Raw genomic sequence first — 20,535 nt, forward strand, 5'->3', positions numbered from 1 at the left:
GATTTTCAGTGAATATTTGTCACGTGACCGTTCGTCTCAGCAGAATCAAAACAGAAATAAATCAGAGAGAAAACACGAACAATAAAATTGTTTTATTAATAATAATAATAATTTTTTCCACCACAATAAAATTTAACAAAGGCTCACTAGAAAAGTGTCTGTGACTTCTGTGTTCTGTACAGTAGATACAGTACGTTGTAAAACTGGCCGCGGCGTGGCACAGCAGCGCATTCAACCAAAAAAAAAAAGAAAGTATTATTCAAACATTTTTTCCACATTATTTACAGATAAAATCCACAATAAAACGCAGCTGGCAAACATCACAGAAATACAGCGCAGCTTCACGCTAACAGAGACCTCCGATAGAAGCCAACGAGCTCGTAGACGCGGCGCCGCTCGTCCCTCCAACGAGCGTCAGAAAAACCACGGCAACGACCCAAACACGGAGCGCTGTGATTGGCTCTTCACTGTAAACTTTAACAGATATTAGTTTAATATTTTTTTTAACCTTTAGTCCTCCTGGAGTTGTTGTTGGACATTTTCATTAAAGTTGTTTCAAAGATTTTTCTTGCCTTGACGTGTTCATTTAGCCGCTGGCTAGTTAGCGAGCTAGCATCATGCTACACTGGTTGCACAAAATGACTCGAATGAAGACGAAAAAGTCGTCACTCTTTTGGTGACAACAATGAGCTTTCGTACACTGTAAAAAAAAAAAAGTTGTTTAATTTTATTGAAGCTCACTAACTCAACAGCCGCTAACTTGGCTAACTAGTTAGCTAGGGGAGCTAACGGTGTAGTGGGCTAGCTCCAGCTCTTCTGTTAAAAGAGTTTGTGGATGAATGAAGTTGTTTAATTTCATGTAAGCTCGCTAACTAGCCAGCTGCTAGCTTGGCAAGGGAGCTAGCGGATATCACCTCTAGTTGTGGGCTAGCGAGCTAACTAGCATTAGCATCCATTAGCTTCAGTTCCAGCTGGTGGCCGGTAAGTCAAGGCGAGGAGTACGAGCCAATCACAGCACAGCTTAGGCTTTCCTCGTACGGAAGTGGGCGTGGTTTTAGCTGAACTGGGTTGGAAAAACGCAAGCAGGCTACCTGGCTAACATGCTACCTGGCTAGCATGCTACCTGGCTAGCATGGTAACGTGCTCGCAGGCTACAGGTGCTTTCACACGTGAGCAGATATTTATTTCTATTTTTCTTCTGAATGCTACCAAGAGGTCAGTTAAACCTTCATGTTCCTGTGTCACTGCAGCCGAACATAATAAACTTTTTAAAAAAAACAAAAAAGACACTAACACCCTAAAAAGAAAAAAAAAAGGCTGCTTCTTACTGTTTACGTTCTGTCTTTTCGAGCAGCTAGCTCGGCGCTAGCTTTGTAAAGGAATGCACTTTGGTAGATTCAAACCAAATGCCCTGGGTGTTAGTCACAACATGACAACAGTAATAATCATAATAATCATGAAAACTGTCTGAGGTACGAACACGAGAGGAACCACGTTAGCACTAACGGCTAGCAGGTAGAAAACGTGCGACTAGCGGTCAGTTAGCGGGAGGCTAGTGTTAGCTTCACTGGAGAGAAATCAGTGCAGCAGCTAGCGGCTGGACGCTAGCGGTGGGTCGGCTAGTGTTAGCTTAGCCCTGTCGTCAGCAGGCGTCACCGAGGCGACGGGAGGCTGATATGTGTCTGTACATTGTGCAGCCATGTTTTACACCCCCACCCACACACACACACACACATTTAACACACTCACACACACATTTAACACACTTAACACACACACACTTCATGTCAGTGTTTCTCAGATTAAAGCTACAATCTGTTCGTTGGTGCGTTGGCCGGCTCTGTAAACTATACGGAAGCTCATTTCAACCAAAAAAAACAAAACACATAAATAATGAATTAAGAAAAAAAAATATTCATGGTAAATTAAAATTATGATATGTAGCGTCAATATTTTGTATTTCTAAGTATAAATAACATGCAAAATCATGACTAAAAATTTGGATTAATTAAAAAAAAATTCCAATTCTTCATAAATTTTCATTTAAATTTTGTATTTTTTTTACATTTATTCATACATTTTTTTTAAATCATAGACAATAACTGAAAATTTAAGCTGACTGTTTTTTTTTCTTTGATTAAAATGTCATTTTTTATTTTTTATTTTAGCACAAATGCACAATATTTTTTAATCAAATTATATAATTAATAACGTGCAAAATCAAAATCATGACTACAGATTGGATTTTTTAAAAACCAATTTTTAATATGGTGAGACAAATTTGTAATTTATTTATATAATAAAAATGTATTTATTTATTTTCTATTTTCTTTTATTAAATTTCATTATTTATTTATCATTATTCTAATATATGTTCTGTGTGTTTAGCATGAATATACAATTTTTTTTTATCAAATTCTTATTTAATTATTCAATATTTTGAATTTCTAATTATAAATGACTCACTAAATCACAATCATGATTTCCTTTGAGTCTATAGATTTTGATCGTCTATCTGGAAATGATTAAAATAAAAATCACTGTTATTTATAAAATTATGTAAATGTATTACAACTTGATTTACTGTGTAAAAATTACACAATACAACATTATGAGATGGTTAAAATTTTGAGGTAGTATTTTCTGTTTGGATTTTATGAGTCAAAACAATTATTTACCCAAAAAAATTCCAATAGAAAAAGCAAATTTTCAACTTAGTATCTATTATTTAATTTAAAAAAATTATTAACAAAAACAAAACAACTCATTTTAAGTAAAATAAACTGCTGTTTTCTACTTTTTGATTTTATTAGTTATTTTCTAATAGAATAAATATAATATATATTTTCATTTATTCCAATCAATGAACTTTACAATGTCAAGTCATAATTTTGATTTACCTTATTACAGTATATTATTTCTTTTACATCATTCATTCTTAGTTTTTTTTTTTTTTGGCAGGAATGAGCTTCCATAAAATGCTCCCTTTAGCGGCTGCTATTCATGGTGCATTCATGACAGCTGGGATATTTAAGTATCGGGCCTCCTGCTGATAAAAGGTGCACTAAAGAGCACTGGAACGTTGTTCTACGAGCCTCTATTTTCTGTTTTTTTTTTTTGCATAAAGACTGGATTAACATCTAAACCGGATTATCCGGTTTATACCGTGGCCACTTTTATTTACTTTTCATCAACAGAAACAAAGTGTTGGCACGACCAACCTCCGGATTAACATACCTTCATTTTTTTTGTTGTCAGTTCAACTCCATAAATGTATTTTTTTAAGTTTGTGTCCAATTGTTTTAAACCCAACCAGATTTTTATACACTTTTGAAGAATTATTAAGGATGCTAACATGTTGTGAGGTTATTTGAAGCAACCTACACTCAACTTTTATAACATTGTTATTGTTATGGTGTGTTCACAACCAACGCAAAGCATTTTTATGCGATTATAAACAAAGTCAATTCAAAGACGTGAATTAAATTTTAAAATCCCCTGCACAGCATCGCTCTTATCGAGCCAAACTCCATTCAGAAAACAATCTTTTTTAAAGTTGTTTGCTTGTCTGACAAAGCATTAATTCAGCTTTTTTTTTTTTTTTTTTTAATTGGGCATGATGTTTTAGTTATTTCTGCATCGTTTTGATTTATTCACATTAAATCAAGGATAAATCTGTTTATTTTAGGGCAGTGAGCAAAGCTTCGATCGAGCCGAACTCAATTCAGAAAAAAAAACATTTTTAAAGTTGTTTCCTTGTCGTCTTGCAGACCTGATAAAGCATTAATTCAGCTGTTTTACAGTTGGGCATCATGTTCTATATATTTCAGCATCATTTTGATCCAATTAAATCACAAATAAATCTGTTTGTTTTGGGTTCATACTGCTGTAGGAAAGGCAGTCATGGTGATGTTATGACCCCAAACATGACCACAGTGGGTATGTTGTAGTGATGGGACAACGAAGCTTCCTGAACCATTTCCTTTATTTTTTAACCCCACTAGATGGCGCTATTGGCTTTAAAAAGTTAGGCTTCATCAATGGTGATTGAGTGTTTTCAGCCCTTTGTTGAACAACGAGCGCCATCTCTTGGGCTCCGTAAATAAAGAAAATGCTTCACGAAGCTTCGTTGTCCCGACACTATGACTTTGATCATAATTTACGACATAAACAAATGTCAGAGAACAGGATTGCGCCTTACGAAAGTAACGTAAATGAACACATAAAACATAAAAATTTGCTTTGCGGTTGGCGTGAACACGTGGTGTGGTATTTTTTATTTCATTTTATTATTTTTTTTTTTTTTTTGGGGGGGGGGGGTTTAGAGGTCAGAGGTCATGTGGGGGGGGGGGGGGTCACATGGCTTCTTTGGGTTTTTGCTGAAACAAACCAGGAGCCAATCAGCACGCGCAGACTTTGGCCGCCAAAAACTCACCGGACATCTCGAGTCTTTATGACATCATCGTGAGTTTGCACCACAAAAAAGGATACTGTTATAAATATGTTGCTGCCATGACGACGACGCCACTGTTAATGTTAATGTGTGTGTGTGTGTGTGTGTGTGTGTTGGGCGGGCGGGTGGGCGTGGTCATGGCGCGGAGATACTGAAGGCACAAAGTTACGACTCTCAGCACTCTTCTAAAAAAATTAAAAAATTAAAAAACACAACCAACCAACCAATCAAATCCTTAGAAAACAAACAGATAAACATGAGAGTCCCGCCCCCATCGGAGCGGGCGGAGCAGGTAGTGTCTGTGTTTACATCGTCAGTTCCTTCTGGCGTCTCATGTGCTACGTCACGCCTCCTCCTTCTCCTCCTCCTCCTCCTCCTCTTCCTCTTCCTCCTCCTCCTCGGCGTCCCAGTATGACTCCCTGTGGGTGCGTTCAGGTGCGTTTACATCGATATATTTGTGTGTTTTTGTGTGTTTTTTTTGTGTTTGAGGGAACAAGCTTTAAGAAAAAAACCTCTCGACACACACACACACACACACACACACACACTGCTACATACAACACACACACATTCAAGTATGAACTGCACATCATAGTAAATATGTAGATTAATAAATATTAATTAAAACTGTAGTAAATAAATAACCCCCCTCCCCCCTCCCCCGATCACACTGACATTTGTTGACGAGACAGTTTGTTGTTGTTTTTTTTCATATTTTCTGTTGTTTTGGGTCGATATTTGATAATATTTGGGGCCCAGTCACAGCAGGAAGAGGTGATTCCTTCATCTGATTAAAAAAAAAAAAAAAAAAAAAAAAAACTTGGAAAACTGGATTATCCAGTTCGAGGCGTATCCGGTTATATGTAGCTTCATATATTTTCCTTTAAAAAACACTTTTCTAGTGACGTTTATTCACATTTTACTTGAATCGTCTCTTTATTTTGTCCCGTACTGGAGCTGGTTTTTTTACTTATTTTATTCTGGTGCAGTAGAAGTCTTTTGTACGGAAGTTCATTTGTGCCAGTAAAAAGGAAAAAAAAGATGAAAACTTTGTGTAAATAAATAAATAAATCCTGTAAGTCCTGAATGAAAAATAATGACTGAGATAATTAACGTAGTATTTTAAAATGATCACTTAGGAATGTAAAACTCTTTTATTTTGAGAAAGTTTGTTTATTTTGAGAAAATAAGTTATTATTTTATGATTTGTCATGTCTCAAGTTAATACTTTGAGAGGGTTTGTCATTATTTTTGAGATTTTCTCATAATTTTGAGAAAATAAGTCAATATTTTGAGAATGTTCCTCATAATTTTGAGAAAACAAGTCATTATTTAGACATTTAAATATATTTGAGAAAATAAGTCAATATTTTGAGAATGTTTCTCATAATTTTTGAGAAAGTTTCTCATCATTTTGAGACACCAAGTCAATATTTAACTAAAGTTTCTCATTATAATGACCTGCAGGATCTTTTTCTTTCATCCCACTGGCAGAAATTGGCTTCACTACATCGTCTTTTTGTGCCCTTTTCTTCTTCTTCTTCTCTTAATTTTAACGACACCTGACTGGAAAATAAGTGCAACTGTTGCTGCAACTCGTGCTGATGTGACTGGACCCTTTTCATGATATTAATATTAGTTCATATGTGTTTTCGTGGATATGTTTAGTGTCTAAAGATGAGTTTATTACTTAGAAAGAAACCCTGAATAAAAACCAGCCACGTGGTTTCATCTCTCTGTGACTGGACGCGTTTTGTTCTAAATACATTTTTTATTTCTTGTCTGAATCTTAAACCTTTTAGTTGAACCCAGAAGGACGTTTCTTCCATATAAACTCCCTTCAGGCTGCTTCTGCTGCTCAGTTCACATGTCAGAAAAGTTTAAAAAACAGTCATAAAAAGCCTGAAACATTCAGACACAAAGGCTCCACACAGACGAGTTTAAAATCCACGATTCTCGAGCGGCGGAGCTGTGAAACCCTGACAGACTCCGCTCTGTGCTCACACTTTATGGATCTATATTTATATATTTGGCGTCTTGTGATTTTTCTGTACGTCTGAAAGCTTTTTCCCTAAAGCCTGAAGTTCACGCTTAAAACTAATCTGCCTCGACAACTATTGATCTCTTTTTTTTTCTTCTTTTTTTTTTACATTAATTATAAAAGAGGAGACTAAATAGCAGAAACCATCATGTTATTCACCTTTTTTTGATCTTATTTTTGCATTTAGGATGCACATAAATATCTTTTCATTTTTCAGACTTTGGTTGCAAAAATTCCCCTTTTTTTTTAAACATCAGAGCCCTTTGATTTATTAATAACTTTCCCATAAAACTGCCTTTCCTCTACTTTTCCTCCCTGTCTTCACAGCTCTCTGCAGCCGTTTTGCATCCCTAATAATCACACTGGTTTCATTAAATAGGGAGCAAAATGGCGCAACGTAATCCCAAACATACTTACTCCTCCATATTCCTTCTTCTCTTTCTGCTAACTCTCAGAAAAACAGGTAAAAGCTCTGAATGTGTGCTTGGTAAGGCCGGGCAGTGGAGCGCTAACGGGCTATGGCTAAAACAAGGCTAAGGCTAAGGCTAGCCACCAGACTGCCAACACAAGGCAAACAGTGCGCCAGCTTCCGCCAGCTGACTCGTTTAAAAGATCGCTAGGCTAACTGCTAGCCGGTTAAAAAGGTAGTACAAAAAAGTGGAAAACGGGAACAGAACGCTAACAGTTAGCCAGCTGACAGGCACAAAGCTAACAGGTAGATGTTCAGCTTTCGTTAATCGTGTCGTCGGTAGATTAATGCCCACCAAAGTCCCCAAAAAATGATGATTTCATCGTGATATGAAACAAAGATTAGAAAGGTAAACGCTGCTTTTATTTTGAAGGGAAACTTCAGGATTTTTCTCCTTTATTTCCATGTTTTTTTTCTTTTTGACGAATGGGGAACAGATTCTGAAATTTGTTATATTTTTTGTACGTTTTTCGATTTCTGCTGCTGTTTTTTTTTTTTTTTTTTTTTTTTTACTTGTTTCCTTAAATCTACAGTCGTGGAAAAAATTATCACACCATCCTTGTTTTCTTCAATTTCTTGTTCATTTTAATGCGTTTTAATGCAACTAAAGGTTCATTTGTTTGGACAAACACAATGATAACAACAAAAATAGCTGATAAGAGTTTAATTTAAGCCATTTTCAATGGTTTCCTTGATAATGATTTTGGTAATTATCAAGAAAACCATAGAAAATGGCTTAAATTAAACTCTTATGAGCAATTTTTGTTGTACCAGGCATCAAAATGAACAAGAAATTGAAGAAAACAATGGTCTCATATTTTTTTCCATGACTGTATATGTATATTCTAGTACTTTGTTTGTTCTTCAGCACCGTCACATACATCACAGCTAAATCCCTGTATGTTAAAACCAACTTGGCAATAAATAAAATGTACTGTAATGAATGTACGTCAACTTAAAGTTCTTTTTGTGCAGCTGAAAGGCTCCGATTGTTGTTTAAGTGTCTGAAGACATTGTGGAAATGACCCGACAGAGAATTAAAATGCTTTTCTTTACCTTCCGCTAAAGTTCTGACTCAAATACTTCAACCTTTACTGTGGTAATCGCTGTTTGAATCTCTATTAAAACGATTTACTCAAACAAATCGAAACAGCGACAGTTTAACCTGAGCAGGTGGTTGTTACATTCCTCGAGTCGAAGCCGGACAACTTGTTGTTTTTTGTCAGCAAACAACAGAGAAGCTCGGATTAAAGAACGCATAAAAAGGAGCGTGACTTGATAACATTTCTCCATTATATATCTACGTAATAAACAGCTGTTTAAGGCTGAATTAATGTTCTTAATGTGGCTGTCACTTCGTTCCTTCCTTCCTCTACACAGCTTCAGATTTTGTTGATTTGGTCATTCTTTCCATAATGTTTGTGCTTCAATATTGAGTATAAGTCAGTAGGCTGACTATGCTGTCTGTGCACGGTGCAATCCACCCACAGCGAAGAGCTTCCTCCTCTAAATCTTCAACTACTTATTACCATTATACGATTATTCTCACAATCTTGATCTACTTGATTTGATCTGTATATATCTAACGTCGTCTCACACGGGGAAAAGTCTCGTTCTGAATCCTCGTGTGGCCTCTAACAAGTCGTCAAAATCCATCAAACATTCTGCCAGAACATTAAAAACGAATCCTTTAGATTAAACTGATCTACACTTTCTGTCCTCCAACACAATAAACTCTTCCTCTCTCAAACTCTTTCTCTCACGTTTTCACCGCCAAGTCACCTCTCGCCAGATTTCAGAGTGAAAAGTTAAAGAAAAGGTTTTAATTCTCAGCAGGGTCGTTTTCTTAATGCTGTCAGACACTTTTAATACCAATCTGAGCCTGTCGGAGACAAAAACAAGCTCTTTTAGTGGAACGGTTGAAGGATAATTGGGGACCAATTTCAGAAAATGTTGCCCCCATTGGTCACATGATAAAACAGGGTCCAGTTAAAGTTTCCCTTCATGTTACAAGGATAAATCTGAGCCTACAGTTATCTGCAGATGGAACCTTGTAAGACTAAGATCATAAAAAGTTGTTTTTGGTGTTGATTAATCAGCTCAGCTAAATAGATTCTGTGGTAAAAACATAAAAAAAGCCTTGTTCCCTCCGTCAGCACCATGTTTGTTTGATGTGTTTGAGTGTTTGGAGCTACAGAGTTGATGATTGTCTGCGCTGCCCAACAATCAATTCTGATAAACATGTGTGGTCACTTTTCCTGCGTCTTTGAGTCTGAACGCACCCAAAAAATGTATCGCTAAAGTTTCCGTTGGCTCGCCTCGCGTCCCGGCCTGGCTCGCCACTTTTGCACATTTCAACACCCGACGCTTTAAGTTTTCCATGACTTTTTTTTCCTGAACGCACTCCCAACAGCGCTGTGAAAACCAGCGTGAAAAAGAACAAACGCTCCTTGAAAACTGGGCCGACCAGTTTGGTTTTTATTATTCAGTTCCAGCTGGTTTGCTCGTGAGCGGTAACAGCGAGCGGGGTGCGCTCACTCTCAGCTGACCAGTTTGGGCAGCACCGTCCGAGGCTGGATGTTCCCGTTGGCGTCCGTGATCGCCGCCAAGTTAGTCCTGGTTTTGGAGGAGGAGGACGTGGTGGTGGAGGAGGTGGTGGCGAGCTTAGAGATGGAGGTGATGCCGCCGCCGCCGTCGGTGGTGGTGGTGCCCCGTTTGGAGGAGGAGGTCTTCTCCCCCGCGGTGGTTCCCGTCGGCGGCTTGGGGAGTCGCCGCCTCAGCCACGGGTGGCGCAGCGCCTGGCTGGGCGTCATCCGGAGCGCCGGGTCCCACTCCAGACACTGTTTGAGGAAGTCCAGGAACAGCGGGTCGTCGCAGCCCTTCAGCGCCGCGCTCCAGTCCTTGCTGGCCGGCGGGCCGCGTACCTTCCCCCGGCGGGAGCGGCCGCCGTTCAGCACGGTGGTGCCGTCGGGCAGCGTGGTGACGGTGCAGTACCGCGGGTAGCCTTTGGACGACACAAAGTTCTTGGCTCTCTTGGAGGCGTCCAGCAGCTTCTGGCCCGGCATGCCCAGCAGCTCGATGATGCAGGCCAGCTGGTCGGCCTCGTCCTCGCCCGGCAGCAGCGGGTAGCCGGTCAGCAGCTCGGCCAGGATGCAGCCCAGAGACCACATGTCGATGGGCATCCCATACCTGGAGCCTGCAGGGCAGAGAGGGACCATTAACACCTGGATTCTGCCATTATCATGCTTTATTTGTTAGTGATAGAGACAGAGAGGGAAGAGGAGGCATGCAGCAAAGGACCGTGGGCCGGTGTGGAACCTGGGTCGCTGAGACCAGGACTCAACCTTAGAGGTACCTGAGCAACAAGGACGCCCCTCAAAGATAATTTTCTCATTAGATTTCAGATCGGTGGATTCATTTTCCACCTTCCAGGCTGCCTGGATCATAAAAATCATTTTATAGCATTTTTTTTAATTGAGGAATGTATTTTTCGCTAAGTTGCCAAGAGATAATTTATTTGTTATATATTTTTTTAATTTGGAAAAAAAAATACAAACAAAAAAGCTTTTCATGCACAGAAAGTAACTCGAGAAATAATATTTTTTGGTGGGTTTTTTCCATAAAAAAATGGAAATACGTAAATAAACTGGCATTGAAAATGTTATAATTCTGAAAAAAATATATATTTTATTACTATGGATCTGCTCCAAATCATGCAGATCCACTTTTTAAACAATTCTGGGATATGACATGGCCTTGTTGGAGATCTGCAGAGAACTTGCAGAACTTTTGATTTTGTACAGTAATGACTGGAAGCCAGTGTAAAAAGTATGAGAAAAAAGTAGCAGATTTGATAGAAAAAAAAGTGGCACATATACAAGAAAAAAGTATCAGATTTATGAGATTAAAGTGGCAAATCTGCGAGAAAAAAAAGTATCAGATTTATGACATTAAAAGTTGCAAATCTAAAAGAAAAAAATTGCAGATTTATTAGATTAAAGTGGCAAATGTACGAGAAACAACTCGCAGATTTATGAGAAAAAAGTGGCAAATCTACGAGAAACAACTCGCAGATTTATAAAATTAAAAGTGGCAAATAAAAAAAGGTGGAAGTCTGGAATGGCAGAAGAAGAGTTCTGGTTACTTCTTTTTTTATATATATATCTGTTATTCAGTTTTTTTTAACTCAGTGACGACCAATTTGGATTGATGTTGGAACACTGCTGGGACAGAAGTGAAGAAGATTTGTGGCTGAAATTGCAAAGAAACCGAGCATCTCGCTGGAAAAGATCCACCTGCATAACATGTTTCCAGCTCAGCCAGTTGGAGCTGGAGACAATAAATATGTGTTTGTCCCCGGAGTGATGCTGATTCTAACCTTTCCCACTAAAGACAAAGCCAGATGTGAGTGGGTGTTTCTTACCCAGAATGACCTCCGGTGCTCTGTAGAACCTGGACTGGATGTACGTGTAAACTCTCTGGTGTTCGTAACAGCTGGAGCCAAAATCTATGACCTGCAGACAGAAAGAAAAGAGGTTTTACAGCTTTGTGACGGACTTTTTACTGGGACAGATGCACAGAAGTGATGGAGCTGAGGAGGACCTTGATGCAAGTTGTAGAGTTATGAGATTAAAGTGGCAAATCTACAAGAAAAAAAGTTGCGGATTTATGAGATTAAAAGTGGCAAATCCATGAGAAAAAAGTTGCAGATTTGCGAGATTAAAAGTGGCAAATTACAAGAAAAAAGTTGCAGATTTGCGAGATTAAAAGTGGCAAATCTATGAGAAAAAAAGTAGCAGGTTTATGAGGAAAAAAGTGGCAAATCTACAAGAATAAAGTTGCAGATTTGCGAGATTAAAAGTGGCAAATCTACAAGAAAAAAGTAGCTGATTTATGAGGAAAAAAGAGGCAAATCTACAAGAAAAAAGTAGCAGATTTATGAGGAAAAAAGTGGCAAATCTACAAGAAAAAAGTAGCAGATTTATGAGGAAAAAAGTGGCAAATCTACAAGAAAAAAGTAGCAGATTTATGAGGAAAAAAGTGGCAAATCTACAAGAAAAAAGTTGCAGATTTGTGAGATTAAAAGTGGCAAATCTACAAGAAAAAAGTTGCAGATTTGCGAGATCAAGACTTTTTACTGGGACATATGCACAGAAGTGGTGGAGCTGAGGAGCACCTTGATGCCGCTGCGTCCCTGCTGCTTCAGGAGGATGTTCTCGGGCTTCAGGTCGCAGTGGATGATGCGGTTCTTGTGCAGTGAGTCCAGACACTGCAGGATGGAGTGGGCGAACTTCCTGACCAGCGGGAGGCTGAAGCCCTGGAACTTGTTCTTCTTGATGAGCTCGTACAGGTTCATGCTGAGCAGCTCGAACGTCATGCAGATGTGGTTGCGGAAGGTGAAGTTCTCCAGCATGTGGATCACGTTCATGCTGGAGTCCTTGTCCTGCTTCCTCAGGTGCTCCAGGATGCGGATCTCCTCCGCCGCCTGCCGGTGGAAGCGCTTCTCGTTGCGGACCATCTTCAGAGCCACGTGGGTCTGAGACTTGTGGTCGAAGGCTTTCACCACCTGCAGGAGGACGACAATCCCTTCAGTCATTCATTTCTTAATGAATATAGTGTAACTTTTGGCAACCTCAACTCTAATAACAGTCCTACAATAAAGTTTGTATTCAAAACATATGACCAAGTATGAAAAAAGAAAAAATACGGACCCAGGGGGGGATTTATGAGAGTAAAGTGGCAAATCTATGAGAAAAAGTAGCAGATTTATGAGAAAAAAAGTGGCAAATCTACGGGAAAAAAGATCTCAGATTTGTGAGATTAGAAGTGGCAAATCTATGAGAATAAAAGTAGCAGATTTATAAATTTAAAAGTGGCAAATCTACGAGAACAAAGCAGCAGGTTTATGAGGAAAAAAGTGGCAAATCTACAAGAAAAAAGTTGCAGATTTATGACATTAAAAGTTGCAAATCTACGAGGAAAAAAGTTGCAGATTTATAAATTTAAAAGTGGCAAATCTACGAGGAAAAAGTAGCAGATTTATGAGATTAAAAGTAGAATTGAAAGGGTTATAATTATTATTATCATCATCAACAAAATCAGCCGTTATATCTATTTATTTAATTTTAGTGCTTTAACAGACACATATTTAAAGTTTTCCCTCTTTAACACCAGGTTTTTAATGTTATCTTTTCGTTTCTGAGCTTGTTTGTTTACTTATATATCACTTAGTTCAATACGTCTCCTCGTCTTTTTGGGTATTATTTTTTTATTATTATTATTATTATTTTCTCCTTTTCACCCTGTAACTGTCATTATTCTGCTATAGTTTCATTTTTAATACTGTTAAAAAAAAACACTGAATCCAATGAAATGAAAATGAATAAAATAAAGATTTACCTCAGTGAAAGTGGAAAGAGATCTGGAGATATTTCTTTAAATCAGAGTGTGGTACCTGTCCGAAGCTTCCTTTGCCGATGACCTTCAGGACTTCGTAGCGGTAGGCGATGTGGTCGTGAGGAACGTGGATGTAGGATCCCTGATCGTCGTCGTAGCCGCAGTTGTTGGCTCCGCCCATCACCCCCGACCTCTTCTTGGCGTTCGGGCCGACGAAATAAACTGAGGAGGAAGAGAAAAGAGCGGGATCAGTCAGCGCTCTCGGATAGAATAGAATAGAATAGAATAGAACAGAATAGAATAGAATGCCTTTATTGTCACTATACTTTCACTTTTTTTCGGTCAAATTCAAGCACTTTTCAAGCACTTTCAAGGTCCATTTTCAAGGTTTTCCAGGACTTTTCAACGGTTGTAAATGGCATGTTATAGACGAGTACTTCCATACTAAAAGTGTTTATGAGATTAAAGTGGCAAATCTACGAGAAAAAAAGTATCAGATTTATGAGATTAAAAGAGGCAAATCTACAAGAAAAAAGATGCAGATTTATGGCATTAAAAGTTGCAAATCTACAAGAAAAAAAGTTGCAGATTTGCAAAATGAAAAGTGGCAAATATACGAGAAAAAAGTAGCAGATTTGAGAAAAAAAAAGGTTGCAAATTTCTGAGATTAAAAGTGGTTTAAATTGTACGGGGAAGGGGACAGTAGCAGCATATTTTCCATAAATCAAACAAGTATCATTCTTACATACATGCATCAATCATTCATAAGCCACATAAAAACATAAATTACAGTTTCAAATATACACGACAGATACAGATTGCCAACAGTCTGAGATTGGTGTCTAAACCATTTTTTTCAAGTTTTGTTTAAAACTGCGTATGCTTCCGACTGATTGAAAATACAACATTTAATTCAAGCATCTGCAAGGATTCAAGCACCGTGAGAACCCTGGTGTTTAAAACAGGAAGAGATAATAAACAGTAATAATAAAGATCAGATGGTTGGCTCACCTTCGGGGTAGCTGAAGACCTCGTGTTGCTCCAGCGACGACATCTTGGCCATGAACTGCTTCATGGCCTGCTCGGGGCTCAGGGCGCCGGCCTTCGGCTTGCCGTCCGCCGACTTGTTGGAGGCGGCGCTGCCCTGGCGGCCGTGGTGCTGGGGCGTCTCCGAGGCCGAGGTGTGGCGGTCGGGCAGCGGCAGGCCGGGCCGGGCGGAGCCCAGCGGAGCCACCAGGCCGTTGGGCTGCGAGGTGAGGACCGGACGCTTGTTGGTGTTCTCCTCGTACAGCTGAGAGACGTGGAGCTGAGACTGAGACGACAGCTGGACGGCGTCCGACATGGCGGCTTTAGAGCCTCCCTGAGGAGAAACACCGAGACGTCACATCAGCTGCAATGAAGGATTTAACACCATGAACCCCAACGACACGTTTCAGGGCGTTTTCGGCTTCTTTCTCCTCTCTGAGTCCTTTTATTTCACTGTAATATCTAAAATATCTATATAATCGTGGCGAGCAGCGAAACTAACTGGAGGACTTCACCCAGATCCAGTGGTTGTAACTGGTCACCAGTGGATTCTACAGCAACTTCTGTCTTTAACTCTCTGAACCCCAACAAGCTGTTTCATTCTCCAGTGTCCTTGTGTTTCACTGTAATATTTTAAATCTATATGAATCTATAAAGTCCTGCAGCTCTGTGGAATCAGCTCAATCACGGCTAGAAGTGGGAACAACTCAGACAGTCTTAGTGCAGAAAAACACAGTTAGAATGACAGAAACCAGAAAAAAAGTTTAATTTCTCTGACGTAAAATGACCAAAATAGACACAAAACTACCAAAAAACACACAAAACTACCAAAAAAAGATGTAAAATGACAAAAAAAGACACAAAACTACCAAAAAGACACAAAACTATCAAAAAAAGACACAAAATTAACAAAAAAACACAAAACTACTAAAAAAGACACAAAACTACCAAAAAAGATGTAAAATGACCAAAAAAGACACAAAACTACCAAAAAAACACACAAAACTACCAAAAAAACACACAAAACTATCAAAAAAAGACACAAAATTAACAAAAAAAACACACAAAACTACTAAAAAACACACAAAACTACAAAAAAACACACAAAACTACCAAAAAAGATGTAAAATGACCAAAAAACTACCAAACGGATCTAGTTTATTTTAAATGACACATGGAGAATAAAGAGATTCTGACACTAATATCAACATTTAAAACAAGTTTTAGTCATTTTTTCCCAACAGAATTGTTTATGTGTGGTGTGTTCAAGGGCTGTCGGAAATGTAGAAAAATCTGTCAACAATTTCTTTCTTTTTTTATATTTTTCTGACTGATAAATGGTGTCATTTTTATTTATTTATCTATTCTTAATGAAAACACACCTTACAAACCCACCAGGTGGTTCAGTAGTTATTGATTAACCTGAGCAGAATTTTCATATTTTAATTGATTTTAAAAATGTATTTCTATGTCTGCATTTATATAATGATTATATAATATACAATATTTTATGATTTATTTAGAAACTCACTGGTAGATTATTGGATAGAGAATATGATAAGAAGTTGCAGCTCCATCACACACATAAAAAACTGTGTGCGCGCGTGTGTGTGTGTGTGTGTGTGTGTGTGTGTGTGTGTTTTATTGTTTTGATTTCATCTCCTGACTCACTTCCTTTTTTTGAAAAACTTAATCCTCTCATTGGCTGGATTACAACAACAACACACACACAAATACACAAACGGCAGGTGTTTGATCTGAGACTGTGTGTGTGTGTGTGTGTGTGTGTGTGTGTGTGTTATCTGAAAGGACCCAGGTGTGCTTGTCGCCGCGGCAACAGGGAGTGACTCACCGGGCGAGAGACAAAGAGACAAAATAACAGAAAGAGAGCCGTGTCTCTCTCTCTGTGTGTTATTAATAATCAGACCGTCTGAGTTCATTCAATGAGGGAAAAAACTGTTTATTTGTCGTCATTAATTATCTAAATTTGTTCTCCTTTATCTCTGTTTTCATGTTGTGTTCAACATCAACATCCATGAAATTATGAAATGAGGTTTAACTTCAACACCACACGTTGTTATTGGGATGTTTTTCAGCAGATATCACCACTGCCGGGTTTGAAAAGTGTGTTTTTCTTTAAAGAATCACCAAAAATCCACCGTTTATCACATAAAGAAACTGTGAGAACAGACATTATCATCAGAGTTTGAACTTTCTGACGGTCCTTGAACTGATCATCGGTTACTAAAGTTTCCATGATAAAACGTGACAAAACTTGTGTTAAGTGTTGATATTAGTGTCAGAATCTCTTTATTCTCCATGTGTCAGTTATATTCTGGAGTTCCTCAGGGTTCAATTCTGGGACCACTATTAAATTCTGAACTCTCTGAGCCCCACGTATGTTTTCCTTAAAAAAAAAAAAAAAAATTGCCAAAAATCCTCTGTTTATCGTAAACAAAACAAGTTTCCATTATAAATAGTGACGAAAACTTTTTAAATAGTGACTAAAACGTGTTAAATGTTGATATTAGTGTCAGAATCTCTTTATTCTACATGTGTCAGTGTCAGTGCTTTAGCTCTGTGTCAGTTATATTCTGGAGTTCCTCAGGGTTCAATTCTGGGACCACTTTTAAATTCGGAACTCTCTGAACCCCACGTATGTTTTCCTTAAAAAAAAATCGCCAAAAACCCTCCATTTATCATAAACAAAACAAGTTTCCATTATAAAAAGTATCCGTTACTTGTGTTAAATGTTGATATTAGTGTCAGAATGTCTTTATTTTCCATGTGTTATTTAAAATAAACCAGATCCTGTTAAAAACATTAAAGTGAGCGAGTGAAATGTGACCCGAGCAAAAAAAACTGATCAGTTTCCCTGGAAGTTAAAATAAATAAATAAATAAATGATTCCACTATAATATCTTACAGGAAACGCTGCTAATGCCGAGAGTCACTCTGAAGGTAATGGAGTAAATAAATGCTGCATCAGAGCCTTCATACCATTAGCCCTGTGTGTGTGTGTGTGTGTGTGTGTGTGTGTGTCCTTCACACCAGCCTATAAACCAATCAGCTGTTTAAAGCATCCTGGAGCAGCAGCTATTCTTAGCGGCGAGGCTGCAGCTGACGGCTTCAAGCTGAACACACCGCCAGGGTTCCCTGACCGCTCTGGACACGACCTCCGCCACCAAATTATGTAAACTCAACGTGGCGAGCAGCGAAACTAACTGGAGGACTTCACCCAGATCCAGTGGTTGTAACTGGTCACCAGTGGATTCTACAGCAACTTCTGTCTTTAACTCTCTGAACCCCAACAAGCTGTTTCATTCTCCAGTGTCCTTGTGTTTCACTGTAATATTTTCAATCTATATAAATCTATAAAGTCCTGCAGCTCTGTGGAATCAGCACAATCGTGACTACAAGTGGGAACAACTCAAACATGTCTTTGTGCAGAAAAATACAGTAAGAAAGACAGAAATCAGAAAAAACACAAGCTAAATCACTTTTCCAAGTGTCACAAATGTTGTTACAAACACAAAATGGCCAAAAATGACTTAAAATGACCAAATAAAGACACAAAATGACCAAAAAAATGACTTAAAATGACCAAATAAAGACGCTAAATAACCAAATAACAACACAAAATGACCAAAATATTACACAAAATGACCAAAAAATTAACCAAAATGACCAAATAAAGACGCTAAATAACCAAATAAAGACCCTAAATGACCAAAAAGACACAAAATGACATAAAAATACGTAAAAAGACACAGAAAACCCCACATAATTACCAAAAAAATTACGTAAAATTAACAGTTGAATTTCTCTGATGAATTACTTTTTTAAAAATTGGAATAAAATGGAATGTATATATATAAACACTTTTCCAAGTGCCCACAAGTGTCACAAATATTGGGGGGAAAACAGTCCTCTCCTCTCTGCTCTGTGTAAACAGCCTCTCTTGTCCTCTCAGAGACAGAAATATCAACATTTTAAGCTTCGGTTAGACATTTTCCATGGTTTTCTTGTTAATAACCTAAATCATTATCAATAAAACCATGTTAAATCTCGAGATATCAGCTCTTAAATGAAACTCTTATCAACTATTTTTGTTGTTATCATTACATTTGTCTAAACAAATGAACCTTTAGCTGTACCAGGCATTAAAATGAACAAGAAACTGAAGAAAACAATGGTCTAATTTCACTTTAAATTACTCTTGTTTCTTTTGGTTACCACGGCAACGCAAGGTCGTAGTTGAGGCTGACAGTACTTTTTCCCGGGTTGGACAGAACTCCTCCGTAACCATCTTTACGTAGTTTTTCCTTTTTTTTTTTTACCTTCAAGTCCGGCATATAAACAGTGTTTGAGCTTCTCCTGCATAAAATAAACGTGCAGTGTGACGGTAAAGACTTGTTTTCTGTTCTTATTACTATAACTACGACACTATACTATAGTTTGAGGATATATTAACATGTTTTAAGCTTTTTTCATTCATGTCTGACCCATATAACACAGTTACAAAAATATATATTGATCGAAACAGATTTTTCATGCGTTATGTCGTTGGTATTTGTCAGTTATTCGAGGTTAAAATGTGTGTTGGCGCCTATAAAATGTGTTGCTAAAGCAACAACAGGTGAATTACTGCAGATATAGAGATAGTAAGGTGTGTGTTGGTACCGTCAGGGCGTTGTGGTTGTTGTTGCGGAGTCGCGGCAACGCGACAGGCGACGTTGTCTGAGAGCCACTGTGACCTGGAGAGTAGACCGGCTCGCCCACTTTGCCTGAAAACAAAACAGAGAGACACAAAAGGTTCAGTTTCATCTTTATGATGATTCATATTGAGATAAAAAGACGGACATCGGCTTCATTTCAGTGCCGAGATAAATCCAGCGTGGATAAAAGAAACCATCACAAGTTACATGAGCCCTTCGGGATGTTCAAAATTGTGTATTTTAGTGAAAAGTAGACTGGCTCGCCCACTTTCCCTGAAAATAAACTGAAACAAACTGAGGTTCAGTTTCATCTTTATAATGACTCATATTAAAATAAGACGGACATCAGCTTCATTTCAGTGCTGAGATAAATCCAGCGTGGATAAAAGAAACCATCACAAGTTACATGAGCCGAAAAAGACGTTCAAAATTGTGTATTTTCGTGCGATCAACAGTAGACCGGCTCGCCCACTTTGCCTGAAAATAAAACTGAGATGAACAGAGGTTCAGTTTCATCTTCATAATGACTCATATTAAAATAAGACAGACATCAGCTTCATTTCAGTGCTGAGAGAAATCCAACATTGATAAAAAAATAAAAAAAAACAAGTTACAAGAGCCCAAAAAGACGTTTAAAATGGTGTATTTTCCTGCGATCAACAGTCAAAATCCAAAGATTTCTATTGTTTCATTGTGAACTCTATGGAGTTTTGGGCTATTTTGTCCATTTTTGAATTCTTTTCCTGCCTTTTTAAGTCTTTTTGTGTGGTTTTTGGTCATTTTGTGTCTGTTTTGATGTCATTTTTAGTTATTTTGTGTGCTTATTTATGTTATTTTGTGTCTTCTGTGTTTTTTTGGTCATTCTGTCTTCTCATTTTGGTCATTTTATGTCTTTTTTAGTCTTTTTGTGTCTTTTCTTTGGTAATTTTGTGTCTTTTTGTGTCCTCTTTAGGTCATTTTGTGTCTTTTTTTAGTCCTTTAGTCCAACATAAAATGTGATTTTGAATCTTTTTTTGACTTTCAAAACACTATACTAAATATATTTGAGCTTCTCTCCAGTTTTACATGGTATATCATCATCAAACTGAAATCTACCGTCCAGCATCTGTACGTGTGTCATATTTAATATAAAAGATGAGATATTGTGTTTTTTTAGCAGCAGTTAATGGTCCTGTCCTCACCGTGGGGTTGCCAGGTTTGAGTATCAACCTTTCAAAGTACAAGATGTGTCGATGCCTCCTTCAGCATACCAAATATCACATGACACACCGCCACCAAAAGAGATCCTTACGTAACACACACACACACACACACACACACACGTATATATCAGCAAGGAGCTCATCAAGCTCCCAAAATACTAGAAAGTGGTGCGGATCCCTGCGTCAGACTGTGTTTTCCCAGACAGAGAGTCAATCAGCAGCAGCTTAGA

At 38.1% G+C, this 20,535-nt stretch overlaps 1 protein-coding gene across 3 annotated transcripts in view; it reads right to left on the reverse strand.

Annotated features, from left to right (window-relative positions):
- Positions 1-4,560: 4,560 nt before the first annotated feature.
- The window catches only part of dyrk2 (dual-specificity tyrosine-(Y)-phosphorylation regulated kinase 2), a 29,935-nt gene continuing 13,960 nt past the window's right edge, over positions 4,561-20,535 (reverse strand). For all 3 annotated transcript variants that reach the window (XM_059325964.1, XM_059325962.1, XM_059325963.1), the window contains exons 2-7: positions 19,069-19,172; positions 14,371-14,719; positions 13,418-13,581; positions 12,140-12,529; positions 11,387-11,477; positions 4,561-10,159 (exon numbers count right to left, since the gene is read on the reverse strand). In XM_059325964.1, coding sequence (XP_059181947.1) covers positions 9,504-10,159; positions 11,387-11,477; positions 12,140-12,529; positions 13,418-13,581; positions 14,371-14,701 — 1,632 coding nt within the window. In that variant the 5' untranslated portion in view covers positions 14,702-14,719; positions 19,069-19,172 and the 3' untranslated portion in view covers positions 4,561-9,503. The remainder of the gene's footprint in view (positions 10,160-11,386; positions 11,478-12,139; positions 12,530-13,417; positions 13,582-14,370; positions 14,720-19,068; positions 19,173-20,535) is intronic.

The sequence above is a fragment of the Centropristis striata genome, chromosome 22, assembly GCF_030273125.1.
Source record: "Centropristis striata isolate RG_2023a ecotype Rhode Island chromosome 22, C.striata_1.0, whole genome shotgun sequence".
In the NCBI taxonomy this organism is placed as follows: Eukaryota; Metazoa; Chordata; class Actinopteri; order Perciformes; family Serranidae; genus Centropristis; species Centropristis striata.